The sequence below is a fragment of the Notamacropus eugenii genome, chromosome 1 (assembly GCF_028372415.1).
Source record: "Notamacropus eugenii isolate mMacEug1 chromosome 1, mMacEug1.pri_v2, whole genome shotgun sequence".
Taxonomy (NCBI): Eukaryota; Metazoa; Chordata; class Mammalia; order Diprotodontia; family Macropodidae; genus Notamacropus; species Notamacropus eugenii.
Window position 1 is genome coordinate 79469523 of NC_092872.1, and position 17825 is coordinate 79487347.

The 17825-nt window shown below is 41.1% G+C and overlaps 2 protein-coding genes across 7 annotated transcripts in view; one reads left to right on the top strand and one right to left on the bottom strand.

The window, feature by feature from the left end:
• FAM221B (family with sequence similarity 221 member B) overlaps window positions 1–2092 on the bottom strand; it is a 53205-nt gene extending 51113 nt beyond the window's left edge. For all 4 annotated transcript variants that reach the window (XM_072607132.1, XM_072607122.1, XM_072607138.1 and 1 more), the window contains exon 1: window positions 1654–2092. The gene's annotated coding sequence lies outside the window, so the exon portion shown is untranslated. The remainder of the gene's footprint in view (window positions 1–1653) is intronic.
• Window positions 2093–2859: 767 nt separating this feature from the next.
• TMEM8B (transmembrane protein 8B) overlaps window positions 2860–17825 on the top strand; it is a 79352-nt gene continuing 64386 nt past the window's right edge. Inside the window, exon 1 of one of the 3 annotated variants that reach the window (XM_072607179.1) lies at window positions 2860–3606. In XM_072607179.1, coding sequence (XP_072463280.1) covers window positions 3144–3606 — 463 coding nt within the window. In that variant the 5' untranslated portion in view covers window positions 2860–3143. The remainder of the gene's footprint in view (window positions 3607–17825) is intronic. The other 2 variants (XM_072607169.1, XM_072607164.1) reach the window with 2 other exon arrangements.

Here is a 17825-nt window from a genome sequence, read left to right on the forward strand (position 1 = left end):
GTGTGAAAAGACAAATAGCACTCTGCAAATCTCAGGAAATGTCAAATATCCTTAAAAGGTCACAGAATATGTCAGTTTTGGGATACGTTTACCTTATATAGGTCCTTTTGGATATTGATAAAAGATGATATATCCCAAGATATATTAATTCAATTCAATACAATGCACATATTAAGCACCTACTGTGTGTTGTCTTAGGTAAGATATAAAGTTTAAATAAAACATAGTTGCTGCCCTCCTGGAGCTTATACTCTGGAAATGTGGATAAGACACTCATGCAAATAACTATAGTACAATGGATAAATACACCAGGAAGATGCAAAGTGAGTTCCAAGTGGGAAGGTTATTACCAAGGGAGGGTGAGGGTGGAGAAGTGAAGCAGAAAAGACTTCCTGGAGGAGTATCATTTGAATTTGGCTTTAAAGGACAGGTAAGAATTTATCAAATGAGAAGAGAGTTAAGGGAACAGTGTGAGCAAAAACAAAAAGTCAGAAAAGTATAGAAAGTCTAAGAGAGAATAGTTCAGCATGCTCCTTGGAAAGATATAATTCTCCACCATGTCCTTTTCTATGAATACTTTGTGTGTGTGTATGCTTGTAAGTATTTTTGTGACACCAAAAATTTCCTATAGAAAGAAATTTTCTGGCAGACTATATGTTTTTGGGGGAACTAAGAATTTTCCAAAATAATCAAGTTATATTTTAACCTTTTGCATTTGATACCTCTATTTTCAAGGAGAAATTTGTGTGCGTGTGTGTGTGTGTATGTGATTTATTGGGTCTAATAAGTGTGTGTTTGTCCTTCATTGCCAAAGAAGGCCATGCCATCAGAGAAATGATGACATGACTTGCACTTGACTTTGTTTTGAGTGAGGGAGGGCTGTGCAGGTCATGAGCCTCACTTCTCCTCCAGAGCCCTCTGAATCCAGTGACCACATGATGACCCAGGATGAGGCAATTGGGGTTAAGTGACTTGCCCAAGGTCACACAGCTAGTGAGTGTCAAGTGTCTGAGGTGAGATTTGAACTCAGGTCCTCCTGACTCCTGCACTGGTGCTCTATCCACTGCACCACCTAGTCTAATAAATACTGTTGTCATGATTGAAAGATCTTTGGATTTCCACAGCTAAAAGTATTCTGGGAAACAGACTTCATTTGAATCCTTTTTGTTTGCTGGTCTGTAAGACAAATGAGCAAAAGTGAATGCGGGACATGATAGACAAGGATGAAGGGATGTCAGAGGGGCAGAAAAAGAGATGAATGTATTGCAAGTGGGGATATGATAAAGGGAGAATGGAGAGTAATTGGGAAGAAGGGCAAGAGAATGAGGAGGTAACAATAAGGGGATGATAGTGGACATGAAGAGTGGATGTCATGGGAGGTATGTTAAGGGGTTATATGATGGGGGGATGAGAAGACAGGTTCCTTGATGGAGGAAAATAGAGTAAATAGTGGGGCAAAGATAGAGGGTGATAGAAAGAAGAGGAAGGATATAATTTGGGGAGGATAGGTGAGAATGGAAGGAATTTTGGAGAGGAAGGCATTTGGATACAATTTGGGACATGATGGAAGATTGAGGGATATAATGCAGGGAGGAGCAGGAAGAGAAGAATGGGAGACTACAGAGATGAGGGAATATAAAGAAAATTTTGTACCTCTAGTTTACTTGTAACAGCTGATCCTTAGATGCACTCCTGGAACTCTGGGAAGAGAAAACTTGGGGGATGATCATAAAGGGCAAGCTGGAGGCTGAGTAGTGAAAGATGAGAGCCCTTAACAAAAAGTCTAGCATTTGGGATGAGGGAATTAGGGAAAACTCTGGGATTAAGGGAAGATGATTCTTGAATCTGGGGAAAGGTTTTTGTAGGAGAGGGGTAGGTCTAAGAGAGGGGAGAGAGACTCAAATGGTAGGGCCAGGATTAAGGACAGAGGTACTCTAGAGGAGGGGTAGGTAGAGAATGGGGGGTAGGGAGTTGGCAAAGGCAAGACAGGTCTTTTGAAGTAAGTTGGGGGAGGGGAGGACTAAAGATTTCCTATAAGATCAGAATGGAAGCTTCCAGACCAGTAATGGAGGGATCCATTACTCTAGCAACTAGAACCACTGCTCCATAGCAACAACAATTCCAATTGTTAGGGGGCTGGTTTCTGGGTGGTGGTGGTAGCAGGGCCTGACAGAATGAGGATGCCGGCAAGTATACGGGAGGGGGTACTGTGAGTAAGGACCATGGTAGAGCTGGCAGTGAAGGTCCGAGGCAGGGAGGGGTTGGAGGCTAGAAGATTAGGTGTTAAGAGTGAGGACATTAAGAGGGGCTAGCAGAAGGTATTTAGGAGGGGCGTTGGGGAGGATAGCAGAGAGGGTGTTGGAGGTGAGAACTTGAGGGAGAGGGTTAGTAGAGAGGGTGAGGACGGGCTAGCAGAGGAAATGCTGGAAGAGGGGATCTAGCAATGGGGACTGCGGGAGGCCAAGATCTCAAGTTAGCTTTTCCTTGAGGCGGGGAATATTTCTCCCTAGAGGGTTGTCATTAAGAGGAGGGGGAGTAGTCTCATTGGTAGAGGTGTGGGGGGGTCAGATTCGTGGAACGTCCGCGGAGCGTTCTTCCAGTGTGGGGCAAAGAAGGGCGGGCAAGGAGATGAGGTTCTGTCTCAGAAGCAGGAGGGCAGTCCCTGTATGGGGCCAATGGGGCTGGTCAAACTGACCCTGAGTATGACCAATGGGATCGGACAAGGGGGTGGGCTTTATCTTACAAGGCCTATAGAGCCAGTGGAAGGCGGGGCGTCAGAATGACGTTGAGTGGAGGGCCGCTGCTTGGCCTGGTCTTGCAGCTCAGAGCCGCCCCCGCCCCCGCCCCCGCCCCTGGCGCGGCCCAGGGACCCCAGGACCTGGAAGCTGCAGCCAAACGCTAGGGGCCCGCCCCCTCCTTTCCATCCCCCCAACTCCCTGCCTCCCTATCCAGGGACCCCAGTACCAGGCTCTAGACTCCTGCTCTTATCCATTCATTTCAGGACCCTCACCCCCCATTCCGGGACTACCTCCTTCTCCTCCCATCCCTGGAGCCCCCTTTCCCCCGCCCCTTCCACTTCGCCTCATCTCCCCTCACATCCTGGAAACACGCCTAAATCCTTGCTCCATCCCGTCTTTCTCATTATGGAGCAGAACAGCGGCCTTTTTCCACTTCAGCACCAAGAACAGCCCCTCTTCCTGCCTTTTTCTCATCCGCTCTCTCAGTCTCAACCCCTCTACTTGTCTCTCTCTCAGCAGGACTCCCTTCCCCTTTCCCAGCCTCTCTCTCAGCCCCAGCCCCTTTCCCAGCCCCAGCCCCTTTCCTTGCCTATTCCCCAGTCTCTGTCGCTACCTTTGAACCGACCCCTGTTCCTCTCTCAGCCTCTTTCACAGCCTTTGCCCCTCTCTCAGTCTTTGTCTGTTTCCAAGCCCCTATCCCTTTCCAAACCTTTATCCCTCTACCAATTTCTGTCCCTTCCCCTCTCCCAGGCGCTGCCTCTTTCCCAGCCCCTGTCCCTCTCCCAGCCTTGGCTCTGGTCTGGGCTCCAACTGCCACCTTCACTGTTCTTGCTGCTGCTGCTGCTCTTTGTGCTGTGCCCAGGGGCTGGTGAGTGCAGAAGCAGAGAGGCATTGGAGGCTAGGAAGGGATTTATCCTGGAAGAAGGAAAGCAAGGAGAAAGGGGAGGGAAGAAAGAGGGAGAGAGGAAGGGGAGGGATGGAGGGAATGAGCTGGGTATGAAACGGGAAAATCAGATTGGGGAAGAGGTATTGAAGAGACAGGAAACTCCCAGGGACAGAGGTGCTGTAAAAGTGGGAGCCACAGGGTCAGGGAGGTGGGAGACAGTACCAGGGACCAAGGCTCTCTGTATATCGTGTTTACCCACATCCCTTATTTCTGTTGCTCTCTTTCTCAAATAGCGGTTATTATCACTGGGGATAGGGGTGAGAGGGGAAAATGCCATTAAGTAATTACCAGATTTTGCCATTAAAGTCTGATGAGGGGAGCCATAGCCTTTGTCCTTGGGAAGCCTCCAGTCTGATGCTTCAGACAGGAAACACATAACATAGGTTTAAGAAAGTAGCTTCCAAGAAACATATTTTAAATGTAAATCGATACAGGTCAAATTCTATTAAACCGACTTTGAGGAAATGTTCAAATTCTTTATCTGTGCTATATCTTTATAAAAGAATATTGCTCAAAGTAAGCTGAGTGTCTCAGATAATTGTAAAAATTTTAATATTTTCATCAGCTGATTGAATTTCTAATTTCCTTTAGAATTAGAAGATTTTTAAATTGGAAGGAACCATGCAGATAATCTAGTTTAACATTCTTAATTTACAGATTAGTCAGCTGAAGTCCTAGGGAGGTTAAATGACTTGACTGAACACATAATGAATTAGTGGAAGGTCTGGAACAAGCACACAGGTCTCCCAATTCCTAGTCCGCTGGTCTTTTATAAGTACACCACGTTGTCTCCAACAGTAGTTCTCTGTTTGGGACGCAGACTAAGGCAAAGGCAATGACAGGGCCAATTTCTAACCACTAGACCACCAGGGATCATGTGCACACCATGTTTGTGGGTGAGATGCTTCCATGGAAAAATGTCCCCTCTTGTGCCTTCTGCTTGTGCTCTGGGTCCAATCAGGTTGCAGCATGAGACTTAAATGGAAGGTGAGTGGATGTGGTAAGGCAGGATAGGGTCTGGAGCTACAAGTCCCAGGTAAGAGATAAGAGATCTTAATTCTGTACTTGTTTGTTTAAGAGATCTCCTTGTACTGCAGTGATAGCTATCATAACACTTCTCTGTTGGTGGGATGTACTTAAAAGGTAGAGAGAAATATTCAGGGAATTGAGGTAAGATGTCTCAGTCAGGGAAGCCAGAGGAAATGCAGAAAATATACAGTTCTACCCTTGTGGCTCAACTAAAAGACAGTGTGGCATAGAGGAAGGAACAATGGACCCCAGAGTAAGACTCCCAGGATATGTTTGTTCTAGCTCTATGGCTGTGGGAAAGGATAATAATACACTACTTTGAGTAAAAAAATATAAACCTTGAAATGTATATAAATGTTATTATTTTTGGAAATGAGAGGTATTATTTTGGTCCTTAAAATTATAAAAGTGCACTTTCTTTTCTTCATTTATTCTCATTCATGTTTTTACTGTTACGATAAAAAAAGTCCTCATCATTGAACTGAAGCAGTGGGGACCTTTCTGGGGGTGCCTGGGGTTTCCTCAGCTGCTGTTGCATTTACTCCAACTTGGATTTGTGCATTAAGGTATAGAGGAGATGAATGTAGTTGGGGGAAGAGGAAGAGTTGTATACACTAGTCAGACCATAGGATCAGAGGATTTAGAATTTGAACAGATGCTAGGGTCCAATCCCTTCATTTTACAGAGATAGAAACTGAGGCTTAGAGAGGTTAAGTGACAAGGTCAAACAATAAATAGAATTCAAACCCAGCTTTTCTGCACCTCTTTAAAATTTCTATTGATGTTCAAGGACTTTAATTGGCAACAAATGCTATATGGCAACATGTTACCTATTCTTTCTCTTATTTTCCTTTTCTTGAAAACTCGAAAAATAATTTCATTCCTAAGTCAAATTTATTGAACCACTGATTGAAGTATGATTAGAGGCACAGAGTGTTGTTCCGGCACAGGGAAGAATGCATTTTACCAGAGACTTGCTCACTTGATCAAGAGAATGTTAAACTGGAATAATAGGGGAGAGAGAAAAATGCCATGCAAGGCTGTTAAATCAGAAACTTTGGAGGACAGAAAAAATAGTAATTGTGGAAGAATGCACAATAGTTTATAAGGTAGCCAGAAATAGTATTGGTGATCGTACTCATAGACTCAAATAGCTATGTCGAAAATAGTATGAGTTAGAAACAAAGGGAAAACATTTGGCTGAGGATAAAGGAGAGAGTAGCAAGTAGTGTTGTTGTTGAAATACACAACAGACTTGCAGACCAGGTGAAGGATACAGATAGTATATTTACAAAATAGATCACAAAACTGGCACAGAGGCAAGGTATGGAAATGATGGGGAATTTCAATTTTCCCAGTCTCTTTAGGAGGTTTTTTTCTACTACAGTAGAGCATTTGATAAATTTTTGAATGACTTGTCAACAATTTGGTTTATCAGAAAGTAGACATAACAAAGGATATTGCTTCTTTAGGACTTTTTCTGATTTGTAGAATTTGGTGACTTGAATCAGAAGTCTACTATTTTGTACCTGTGTGGCACTTAACATTTCTGAGCCTTAGTTTCTTCCTCTATAAAACAAAAAGGTTGCATTAGATGATCCAAGGTCCTTCCAGTGTTGCATCCTAGGGTCCTATAATTTTCCTTATCTTATATATATTCTTCATCTTTGTCTTCTTCTTATTCCTCCTTCTTCTTTTCCTCCTCCTTGTCTTCCAGCCTCTGTATCTGTAACATAAAAATGTAAGCTTTTGGGAGACAAGGGCTATTTTATCTTCGTCTTTATATTCCTAATGCTTAGAACAGTGCCTGCCACATAGTACCTGCTTAACAGAACTTGTTAAATTGAATTGAATTTCAAGTTAACTCCTCTGGATCATAGAACCCAAAGGATTGATCTTAGGAGTCACCCATTCTGACTCTCTTATTATGTAATTGAGAAAACTGAAGCCAGAGAAGTGAACTGATTTGTGCAAGGTCACATAGGTCATATAATAGTAAAGGTAGGATTTGAACACAAAATCTCTGACTCCAGAACCATAGCTCTTTCCAGTGTATCATACTTCCTGCAGCATCTATTCCTAATTAGGAAATTCAGCTTTTTTTCCCCCAGTATCTGTTATGACCATATCTTTGTTTCCCATTCTGCTTCTTTCCATTTCTGGATTATGTGGCAATGGACTTAATGCATGGACAAAGCCCATCTTGTCCCAGGCCCTGACTGCTTTGATTGACCTTTAACTCTTCAATTTGTTCTATTAATGAGACCCCTGCAAGGATCCTGCACAAAAACTTGCCTCTCAAGAGAAGCAGTGATATTTAGGTTTCCCTGTGGGTTCATGAAAAAGCCATGCCACATTAATCCACTCTGCTTTTTTGATAGAGTGATTGCACTGATATTTGAAGAAATGCTATAGAAGTAGCAAAGCTGTGTTTCAGTAAAACTTTTGGCAAAGTTTCACATGATTTTTTTGAAAACAAGATAGAGAAATATGGGTTGGATAATAATATAATTAGGTTGATTCATCAATGATTGAATAACTACTCATACCCAATGAATGTTGATTGATGTCAGTCTTGAAGGAGGTTTGTTTTGTGTGACTCAGAGCTGTGTCCTTGGCCCTATTCTCTTGAACATCTTTCTCAAAGACTTGAAATGAGGACATGTAGAAGATGTGCTTATCCAATTTGTGGATGACACAGTCCTGGGAGGGATAGCTATTACGAGGATGGCAGAATTGGAATCCAAAATTCTATCGATATATTGGAATATTGATAAAATCTAGCAAGATATTATTTAATAGGTATAAGAGATTCATCAAGAGAGTTTCTTGCTTGACTTGAAGAATATAAAGTGAGGTGAGCCTTTTAGACTTTTGATTGTACCTTCCCACAGTGAGGATAAGCATGCTTCTTGGTACCTCCAGGAGAGGTAGGTCTTAGTGATTACAGATAAATTGGTTGACTTGGCCTTTTGTGGGACAGATCATCCTTAGAGGTGACATCCTTTTAAATTGACATAAAAAAGAGTTTTTAAAAATTTTTTTTTAAAGAAAATTACTTATACTCTTTTAAAAATATTGCTATTAATTCTCCATGATACTCCCTTGATCTCCTTCTTGTATATATCTTTTTTCCCCAAATGTATTAATTTATTTGTTTTCAGTTTTCAAAATTCACTTCGATGAGTTCCAAATTTTCTCTTTCCCTCCAAGATGGCATGCAGTCTTATATGGATTCTACACATACATTCCTATTAAACATTTTTACATTAGTCGTGTTGCATAGAAGAATTAAAATGAATGGGAGAAACCATGAGAAAAACAAAATATAACAAAGCAGAAAATAGTCTGCTTCACTCTGCATCCCAACTCCACAGTTCTTTTTCTGGAAGTGGAAGGCATTTTGCATCATGAGTCCTTTGGAAATATTTTAAGCCTTTGCATTGCTGTGAAGGGTTAAGTCGATCAAAAACAGTCCTCACACACTGTGGCTGTTACTGTGTATGTTCTCCTGTCTCTGCTCACTTCATTCAGCATCAGTTCATATAAGCCTTTCCAGGTTTTTCTGAAGTCCTCCTGTTTGTCATTTCTTATAGCATGATAGTATATGCAATATATATATTGCATTCATATACCACAACTTGCTTAGTCACTCCCCAATTGATGGGCATCCCCTCGATTTCCAGTTCTTGGCCACCACAAAAAGAGCTGCTATAAATATTTTTGTACATGTGGGTCCCTTTACCATTTTTATGATCTCTTTGGGATGCAGGCCTAGAAGCGACATTGCTGGGTCAAAGGGTATGCACATTTTTATAGCCTGTTGGGCACAGTTCCAAATTGCTCTCCAGAATGGTTCAATCTTCTTGTATAAATCTTGCTGATTACAAAGTACATTTAAACAATATAAGATAACATTTGGCTGTGCTTGACAACATATGCCTTATTCCACACTAACAGTATACCATCTCTTGGATGAGAAGTGGGAAAAATGCTTCACTATCATGTTTGGCTACTGTACAGATCACTGTTCTAAAGTCTAAAAAGGGAATCTTTGAAGACTCTAGCCTCTTCTTTCCCTTTGGTCTTTCTCCCTTTTTTCTTTTTGGAAGGCAGACCAGAGTGCAGCAAGGCTAAGAGTGGACCTGTGTCTTGGTCATGGGGAACTTTCCCCCATTAGGGAACAATGGCTGCCCGAGGCAGAGGCACATGACATTTGATGTACTCTCATGCCCATATAGACCAAGAGTTGGACCCCAAATTCCTCAGTCCAGTCTTATAGAGTCAGTTGCATAACCTCTCAGCCCGAGAGAGAAACTGTAAATAAGAGTGCGAGTTCCTGAAACCTAGCCTCTTGGATAGAGGAAGGGAGAGCGTTCCTAAGCAGTATGATCATGGAATTCACCTTTTTAGTGAGACATGAAAGATTTCCTGGGACTCTTGAGAAGTTTCCTGCTAGTTACCCAAAGTTCAAGTATTTGAGGACCTAACCTTAAATTGAGAGAGTATATATTCTTTGACAGTTCTAGCCTCTTGGAGAAAGGAGAACCTACATATGACCCTCAGCCTTGGAGGAGCAGGAGAGTTATCTAGGCTATGATTTAGGAGAGCAAAAGACCTGACCCGGAATTCTGTGAAGGGAGGAAGTCTGATGGGTAAAGAGATAGTCTCTTTAGCAATCCCTAAATTTGTTTCCTTATGGGGGAGTCTGTAGCACCATAAATCTAAGTGCTTTTGTTGTTCTTGGGACTGAAAACAGGACTCACCAAAATCTCAGGGGGGTGGCCTGTCTAGGAACTCCAAGTACATTTTCTTCTTGGGGAAGTCCATACCACAGGGTAGAATTTTAAGTCTCCATAGATTTCTCATGTGAAATAGGAATTTACTGGAATGTGGGGGGTTTGCCTTCTTAGCAAGTCCAAATATACTTCCTTTCTGTAGAAAGTGTAGACCATAGAAAGTTGCTGTTAGGAAGGTTTTAGGACCATGAAGGAGAGTGAAACTCACTGGAAAGGAGAATAGCATTGATTGTTCATGGGTTATGTCAGTCTTTTATGTGGTTTTGAATTTTTAATGGTGTAGAATAAAGGCTGTCTTGTGTTTTTGCCCTGAATGCTTGTATAGAATCTGGAAACACTTTTATCCACATTTATAAAGATCTAGTCTCAAAGTACATTTGGGTTATATTTTAAAAATTGTATATAGTATTTTATTTTTTTTCCAATTACATGTAAAGATAGTTTTCAATATTTATTTTTTATAAGATTTTGAATTCCAAATTTTTCTTCTTCTCTCCTCTCCAGGAGGGCAAGTAATATGATACAGGCTATAAATGTACAATCATGTTGTGAAAGAAGAAACAGAACAAAAGAGAAAAACCATGAAACCCCCCCTCCCAAATAAAGTGAAAATAGGATGCTTTGATCTGTATCCAGACTCCACAGTTCTTTTTCTGGATGTGGATAGCACTTTCCATTATGAGTTTTTTGGAATTGTCTTGGATCATTGTATTGCTGAGAAGAGCTAAGTCTATCGTAGTTGAGAAATCACACAGTGTTGCTGTTACAATATGCAGTGTTTTCCTGGTTCTACTTACTTCACTCAGCATCAGTTCATGTAAGCCTTTCCATGTTTTTCTGAAATCCACCTACTTCTAATTTCTCGTAGGACAATATTATTCCATTGCATTCATATACCACAATTTGTTTAGCCATTCCTCAATTAATGGATATTTTCTCAGTTTCCAATTCTTTGTCACTACAAAAAGAGCAGCTATAAATATTTTTTTGTACGTGTGGGTCCTTTTCCCTTTTTAAAATGATCTCTTTGGGATACAGCCCTAGTAGTGGTATTGCTGGATCAAAGGGTATGGACAATTTGATTGCCCTTTGGGCATAGTTCATTTGGGTTACATTCTGAGATTTGCTACAGCTAACTCCAGGTTAGGAGGGGAAAGTAAGCTAATGTTTTTGATATTGAGGATTACCTTTGAGACTGAATCCAATCTATATAAACCAGATTTTGGGGTGCTGGGCCATGGGTTACAGAGAGAATAAGGCACCTGGATTTAATAAGTTAGTCAAATAGATTTTAAAAAATCAGCTGCCCAGGTAGAGGATATAAGATGCCTGGTTCAATAGCCATTCATGTAAAAAAGATGAAGATTTTAGTTGATTAAAAGCATAGTAGGAGTTAATACTATGCTATGACAGGTAGCAAAATTTCCCCATTACTGGAGGTCTCCAAAGGCTGGATAACTCCTTCTTGGCAATGTTATAGAAGTGGTTACTCTTCAGGTATAGATTAGATTAAATGGCTTCTGAGGTCCCTTCTAACACTGAGATTTTATGATTTTTGTGACATCTCTGATTCTGATGTATCCTATGTGCAGCATGACATGGAAGTCAGAGCAACTGATGGACTTTCAGGCTGTGCTGATGGAATTATGGTGTTCACAATAAGGGAGATGGTGGTCCTGCTCTTCTCTGCCTTGTTCAGATCAAACTTGGAATAATATGTTGTTGTTGTTGTGTTTGTCCTTCATTTTGGGAGAGGACCATGACAAGAGAAATGATGACATGACTTGCACTTGACTTTGTTTTGAGTGAGGGAGGGCTGTGAAAAGGTACCAGCCTCACTTTCTCCTCCTGAACCATCTGGATTCAGTGACCAGATATCAGGATGACTGGAGATGGCCCAGGTTGCAATGGGAGACCTTGGCCTCTTTGGTCTTGGGCCTATTCAGGTACTCACTTAGGGTGAGGTAAGGCCCATACTGTGAATAGGCCTGTTTAAGAAGTAGTTAGGGAGTGGCCCCTTTAATGAGCAAAAGAAAAATAACTAAATCAAGATGGAAGGGAAGGGAAGCAGTTACAATTGATAATCATTCTTCAGCCAGGAGGGGTCCAGGAAACAGTGGAGTTTGGGCAGGGACCCAGTCTATGGACTTCAGAGTGCAGTAGGTTTAAGGTTTAAGATCAGGAAAGGAAAGGACAGGAGAGAGAAGGACAGAAGAGGGCAGGACAGGAGAGCAAAGCAAAGCAAAGCTAAACTAAGCTGGCCAGTAAGCCCCAAGTTAACTGGCCATCCAAATTTACCTTCCTTTGGAGAGTAAAAAGGAAAGGGAGGGGGAGATAGATAGGAGAGGATGAGCTGAATTCCCCAGATAGCTGGGTCCCTAGGCAGCTGTCTATTCCCAGGTTGTGTTTGTCCTTCGTTTTTCAAGAGGACCATGACATCAGAGAAATGATGACATGACTTGCATTTGACTTTGTTTAGAGTGAGGGAGGGCTGTGCAAGGGCACCATCCTCACTTTCTTCTCCTGAGCCATCTGGATCCAGTGACCAGATATTCATCAGGATGACCGGAGATGGCCCAGGATACAGAATAGCATGTACTGTTCTGGCAACCACATTTTAAGAATGTAACATGCCTTCTGAGTCAGCTCCATCTTGTCTCCAGATTGGAAGGCATGAACCCAGAATAATGACCAATTGGATGATGCTTAGAAGAGAGCCACCAGAATAATGAGGGGACTGAAGACTATGACTAGGAATGGTTGTAGGAATTAGGTATGGTTAGCCTGGAGAACTTATGACTTAGGGACAATGTCATGCCCTTAACCTGGATATTATAGGTCATATACATGCACTTATATGTCTGTGTATGCATACGTAATGATCTCAGTGTCATAATGAAATTTCATCTTAGATCACAAGGTCACAAGAAGTAGCAGGTATAAATGGATAGAACACTTGACTTGACCTGAAGGAGACTTGAGTTCAAATCTACCACTATCCCTTTCTACTTTCTAGCTATATGACCATATTTGAGTCACTTTGTCTCCTGTACCTCAGGCAACTGTCCAGGACTGGAAGTTGTGGAAGGGTTGCAGCTTTGCATGGATTCCCTTTGTGAATGAAATAACATGCTCTTGACATTTTGACCCAACACAAACCATGTGAATATATTTCTTACTGTGACCTGGGTGTTGCAATGGGTAATGAGGTCATCTATGTGAGTTTACATATTTTCATGACATTCAAAATCTTTTCATTTTCTTGCTCTTCTTATGATCATAGTATTTAACTGGAATTCTGTGGACCATTTGCACATATTTTTATGGGCTTTCATGTACATGTAATTGATATGGCTATGAAGTAATGAGACAAATCTCATAAGCCAAATGAGGAAATTAGACATTTTTACTCTAAGGTTACCCTTTCCCCATTAATGATTCTGGCCTTTGATTTGTAATGAGTGGGAGCCACTCATAATGAGTGGGAGCCACTATAATGGCCTTGCAGGCCATTATAGGAGTGCATTCATTATCATGGCGTGGGGGTTGTAAGAGATGCTGCAGGCTGTGTATAATAAACACATTTTTCATTGGGAATTTGGAAATGTTTTCACTACTGTGATTTTGGTGTTAAAACAGTACTTGTTTATAAAATAAATATCATCAATGGCTTCTGTTTTTATTTCGCAGTCATTTCCAGATACATCTCTTTTCCTTTGTCTCCTAACATTGAACTCTTCCTTGTACTGAATAAAAAAAAGTTAAGCAAAAAACCCAAGTAATAGTGATCATGTCTGAAAATGTAAGCAACATCCTGCCCTTGCAGTTCATTGTTTCTCTGCGGAGAGAAGGGACAGGACGTGCTGTTTTCCCTTTTAGTCACTTTCACTTACATTGTAACATTGTGTGCATTGTTTTCCTGCATCCCTTTATCTTATGCTGTTTATCAGTTTACGCAAACCTCACTGCTTTCTTTTAAATTCATCATATTTGTTATTTCTTATTACTACACAATAATATTCCATCCTGTTCACATACCACAAACCCCTCCCCCCCAAATGATGGGCACTTACATTATCTTCAGTTATTTGTGACCACAGAAGTGCTACTATGGGTATTTTGGTATGTATGGGATCATCTGTTCTGTTTTTGTTTTCCCTGGAGTACGTGCTCAGTAGTGTTATTTGTGATAGAATCCAACCTGAAGATCACATACCACATTCACGTCTTTCTGTGTATGATACGTGTTTATACAAGGTCAAGCTTACAGAATAAATGAACTGCATTTAATAAATCAATGACCATGATGAAAATAATTGACTGTTATACACGCTTTAATGTTTGGAAAGCACTTTAACTCATTTCAACCTCACAAGAACCCTGCAAATTTATTATTCCCATTTTATAGACAAAGAAACTGAAGAGAATTTAAGTGGCTTCCTAATGGGGACACAGTAAATATTAGAGGGGAATTTTGAATACGTGCCTTCTTGAATCCAATTCTAGCACTCTATGCTTTGTGACACGCCATTCCCATTATCTTATTGTCGTATAATACATGCCATTAGTATTATGATGAGGTTTACAAGGAAATTTGTTACTATTTGTTTTGGTAATGTGACAGCCTGGACATTGTAGGTTCTGTGTAGAGAACTCAGCTGTTTTTCTTATCTTGGTGTCACAATGGGACTTATTCAGGCTAAGGCAGTCTTTATATGAATGCATTCATTATCATCTTGGTATTATAATAAGAACATCTGGCTATAGCACAGACTGTGGTATGTGAGGACTTTTCTTTCCACTACTTTGGTGCTATGGGATTTACCCCTGATAAGGGAGGATGTGTATATAGGATATCTACAGAAAGAAAGAATAGTACACTGGAACAAGTATTCAGCCAGATTCAGAAGATGGATCTACTAGTGTATTAGCTGTTTGACCATTGACATGACCCTCAGTTTTTCTGAGCCCTGTCTGTAAATTCAGAATGCTAATGCTTATACTATCACAGAGTTGTCATGTGGCTCAGATGAGATAAGGCCTATAAAATGCTGTGTAAACCATACAGACTATATAAATATGTGATTTACATTATTGTAGTTTCCCTGGTATTGTGATAGCATTTATCACGTAGGTCATATGAGTGGAAGGGTTCTGTTCCATTATTGGGGCCAATTTTTTTTTTTGTTATCTCATGTTTTGCTTGCAGTTATCACTTCAGGGGAAAATGATGAGAAATAGAAAACTCTTTATCTTGCAGGGGCCCTGAGGATAGAGGACCTTGGCAAATGACGGAAGTTAGTGCTACTGAGAATTTAGTAGTTGCAGAAGGAATGTGAAGTGTCAAGACTTGCGTGGCAATGAGGAAGGTGGGCAATGACGACCCCTATTGTTCTTCCAGGTGTGGGTCATGTGATACATGGATGAGAATTGGGTTGTGCTAAGCCAGCTGAATCCTGTTGTGAGATTAAAATGTCAGTGTGATCATTTACACCTTAAAAATCGGCAAATGCTACAATTTAGGGCTTGATTTAATGTTTTGTTTATTGTCTAGACTTAAGAAAATGGAGGAAAAATATCAGTAATAATGAAGATTAATTAAGCTTAAACATGCACTGATGTTGACAAGCACACTCTTGATACCACATAGGTTTTAATATCGGCCTCACTTTACTGACCCTTTCTTTCTTGTATAAAACCTGAGTGCAGCTAGTAATTGTGCTCTTAGTACAGTTTACACATTTGTAACAGCAGTGGAAATAGTAGCAATAGCTTCCTACTTCTGTACTGCACGTAAAAGTGAGTTCATTTGCAGGGGAGATGGGAAATCTTCAGGGTGCAGAAATGGGTCAGATGGAAAAGTCTAAGGATCCTGTGGTAGTACAGTGGAGGGACCCTGTGCTAGATACTTCTAACAATGTAAGGGAGGCTGATCCTTCTCAATGCCAGGCTTTCAGGTTCAGACTGCATTCCTGCCCCAAGCTCTTTAAAGAAAGGGAAATCAGCAAAGTTGGTTAATTATCTGTCCCACCTTAACCCTACCCACATCTCTGAAGCTGGAAAGGACTGCTGGGAGTAGGTGGTAGGTAGAAGGGGAATACCCCCTCTACAGAGAGTAAGTACCTAGTCTTCTGTCTCACTCCATTGCTTACCCATACCCAGTCTTCTCCCTCTAACCTGACTATCCAAGCAGAGGTACCCCTATGGGGTTCAGTGTCTTGGAGCAGATGAGTTGTGTTTTCCTTCGTTCTTGAAGAGGACTATGACATCAAGATGATGACATGACTTGCAGTTGACTTTGATTTGAGGGAGGGAGGGTTGTGCAAGGTCACCAGCTTCACTTTCTCCTTCAGAGCCAGCTGGGTCTGGTCACCTGATATTCATCAGCATGACTGGAGATGGCCCAGGATGAAATGTGAGACCCTTGCCATTTTAGGCTAAGGTCTTATCGAATTCTCACTTTGAGTGAGATACACCCATTCAATAGTTAAGTTTAAGTAGTTAATCAAGGAATGGCCCCTTTAAAAAAAATCAGACTGAGAGGGGAAGATCATCAGGGTTCCCGGGTAAAAGAGAAACAGTGAATGAGTAGGCAGGGAGGGAGACATCAGGGGAAGGGGAGAGGGATAGAGAATCTCATGGAGCAGTTGGGTTTTCCTTGTTTATGACTGTAAAGGGGGCTGTCCTAGGAGTAGAATAAAAGAAGAAAGGAACAGAAGGAAGTGAAGGGAGGAAGGAAGAGGACAAGAGCATATATTAGTCTCTTCCTCAGTCAAGGATAGATTGACTACTTATGTTTATTGGCTGTTAAATTTCCCCACTTTCCTGGGGTACTCCTTAATTAAATAAATAAGTTTCTCCCAAAGAGTGTTTTTTAACACAGTAATTTATCTAATAAATTTTCAGTAAATACCTAATTTTTTTTCCTTCAGAGATAATGAATGAATAAAAAAGCACTCATTAAGTGCTTACTACGTGCCAAGCATTTTGTGCTAATTGCTAGGGACACAAATAGAAAAAGTGAGATAGACCTTGCTTCCAACCAACTAACACTCTAATGGGGAGAGACACACATAAAAGAGAATTCGCTTGCAGGGGAGAGGGGAAATCTTAAGGGTGCAGAAATGGGTCGGATGACAAAGTCTAGGAATCCTGGGGTTACCGCAGTAGTTTAGATGATAATGATGCTTGTTCAGAACTTAGAGGTAGAACATATGATGAGATCTGGAGGATGTTAGGAGTCAGTGGTGGGTGTAGAGGATAACACTTGATGGGCCTTCATCTCATGGGAAGGGATAGAGTTAGTGACTCCCATTTAATCCATGTATTGTGAACAGTTAAGTAGCAGGGTGGATTCTGGGGACTGGAGTGGAGTGAAGGGAGATAATAAGCTTTAATTTCAATAACACAGACTGTGAACATGGGTTTGAATGTGCTTGTTGAATGTCCAAAGGTGTGTACAAGATTTCGCTAATAAAATAATGGACTGATTTCATCTCCAAACAGTATGAATCTCATTACTTTTTTCTGTTACTATGTAGATTTGTTATTAGGAATTTGACTTTATAATGTGATAATGCTAGTTGCATATTTGAGCTTTTGTGTGGATCTTATCTTACCCTTTATTTTGTTAGAGAATCACTCAGGCATCTTCTGTCCAGCCATGCTCTCAGAGGATCACTTCTGGGTCTCTGACATGCCCCAAGTCTCCACCTTGTCCTTTCATCTGTAGACCCCTGGGGAATGGACTACCTCTTCCTTTTCTTTACTACTGCTGTCTATTCTGTCATATCCACTCTTCAGCCCCTTAGATCTACTGAGAAATAAGATGCAGCTTCCCAATTTCTCCCATATCCTCCTGATCTTGAGCGGGATTTTGCTAAGGGTTTATTTTTTATTTTTTACTAATATGGATAACAGCTACAACCTGAATACTGCACTGATACATGGATGAAATATTAAAATACTCAGAGGAAGACCTTCTGTTCATGGGGCAGATGGTTATCTGTGGAGCATCTATGAAAGGACATGGACATGGATGATAAGAAGGTGCCAGGGGAGAGTTCACAGATATCAATGAGATTCATTGTGGGTCCATCAAAGTATCCAAGGGATACAGTGAAACAAATAGGGGATTAAAAAAAGGCCCAAGGAAAGTTACAACGTGATAAGAATTTTTAACAGTTTTATGATACATGTTATCCTTGCTCCCAACACAGTTGCAAACCTTGGAAACCCATCTGCTTTGTGGGATTCCCTATCTCTTTCCCCTTTCCCTGCTCCCTCCCTCCCTGCCTACTAACCTGTTCCATG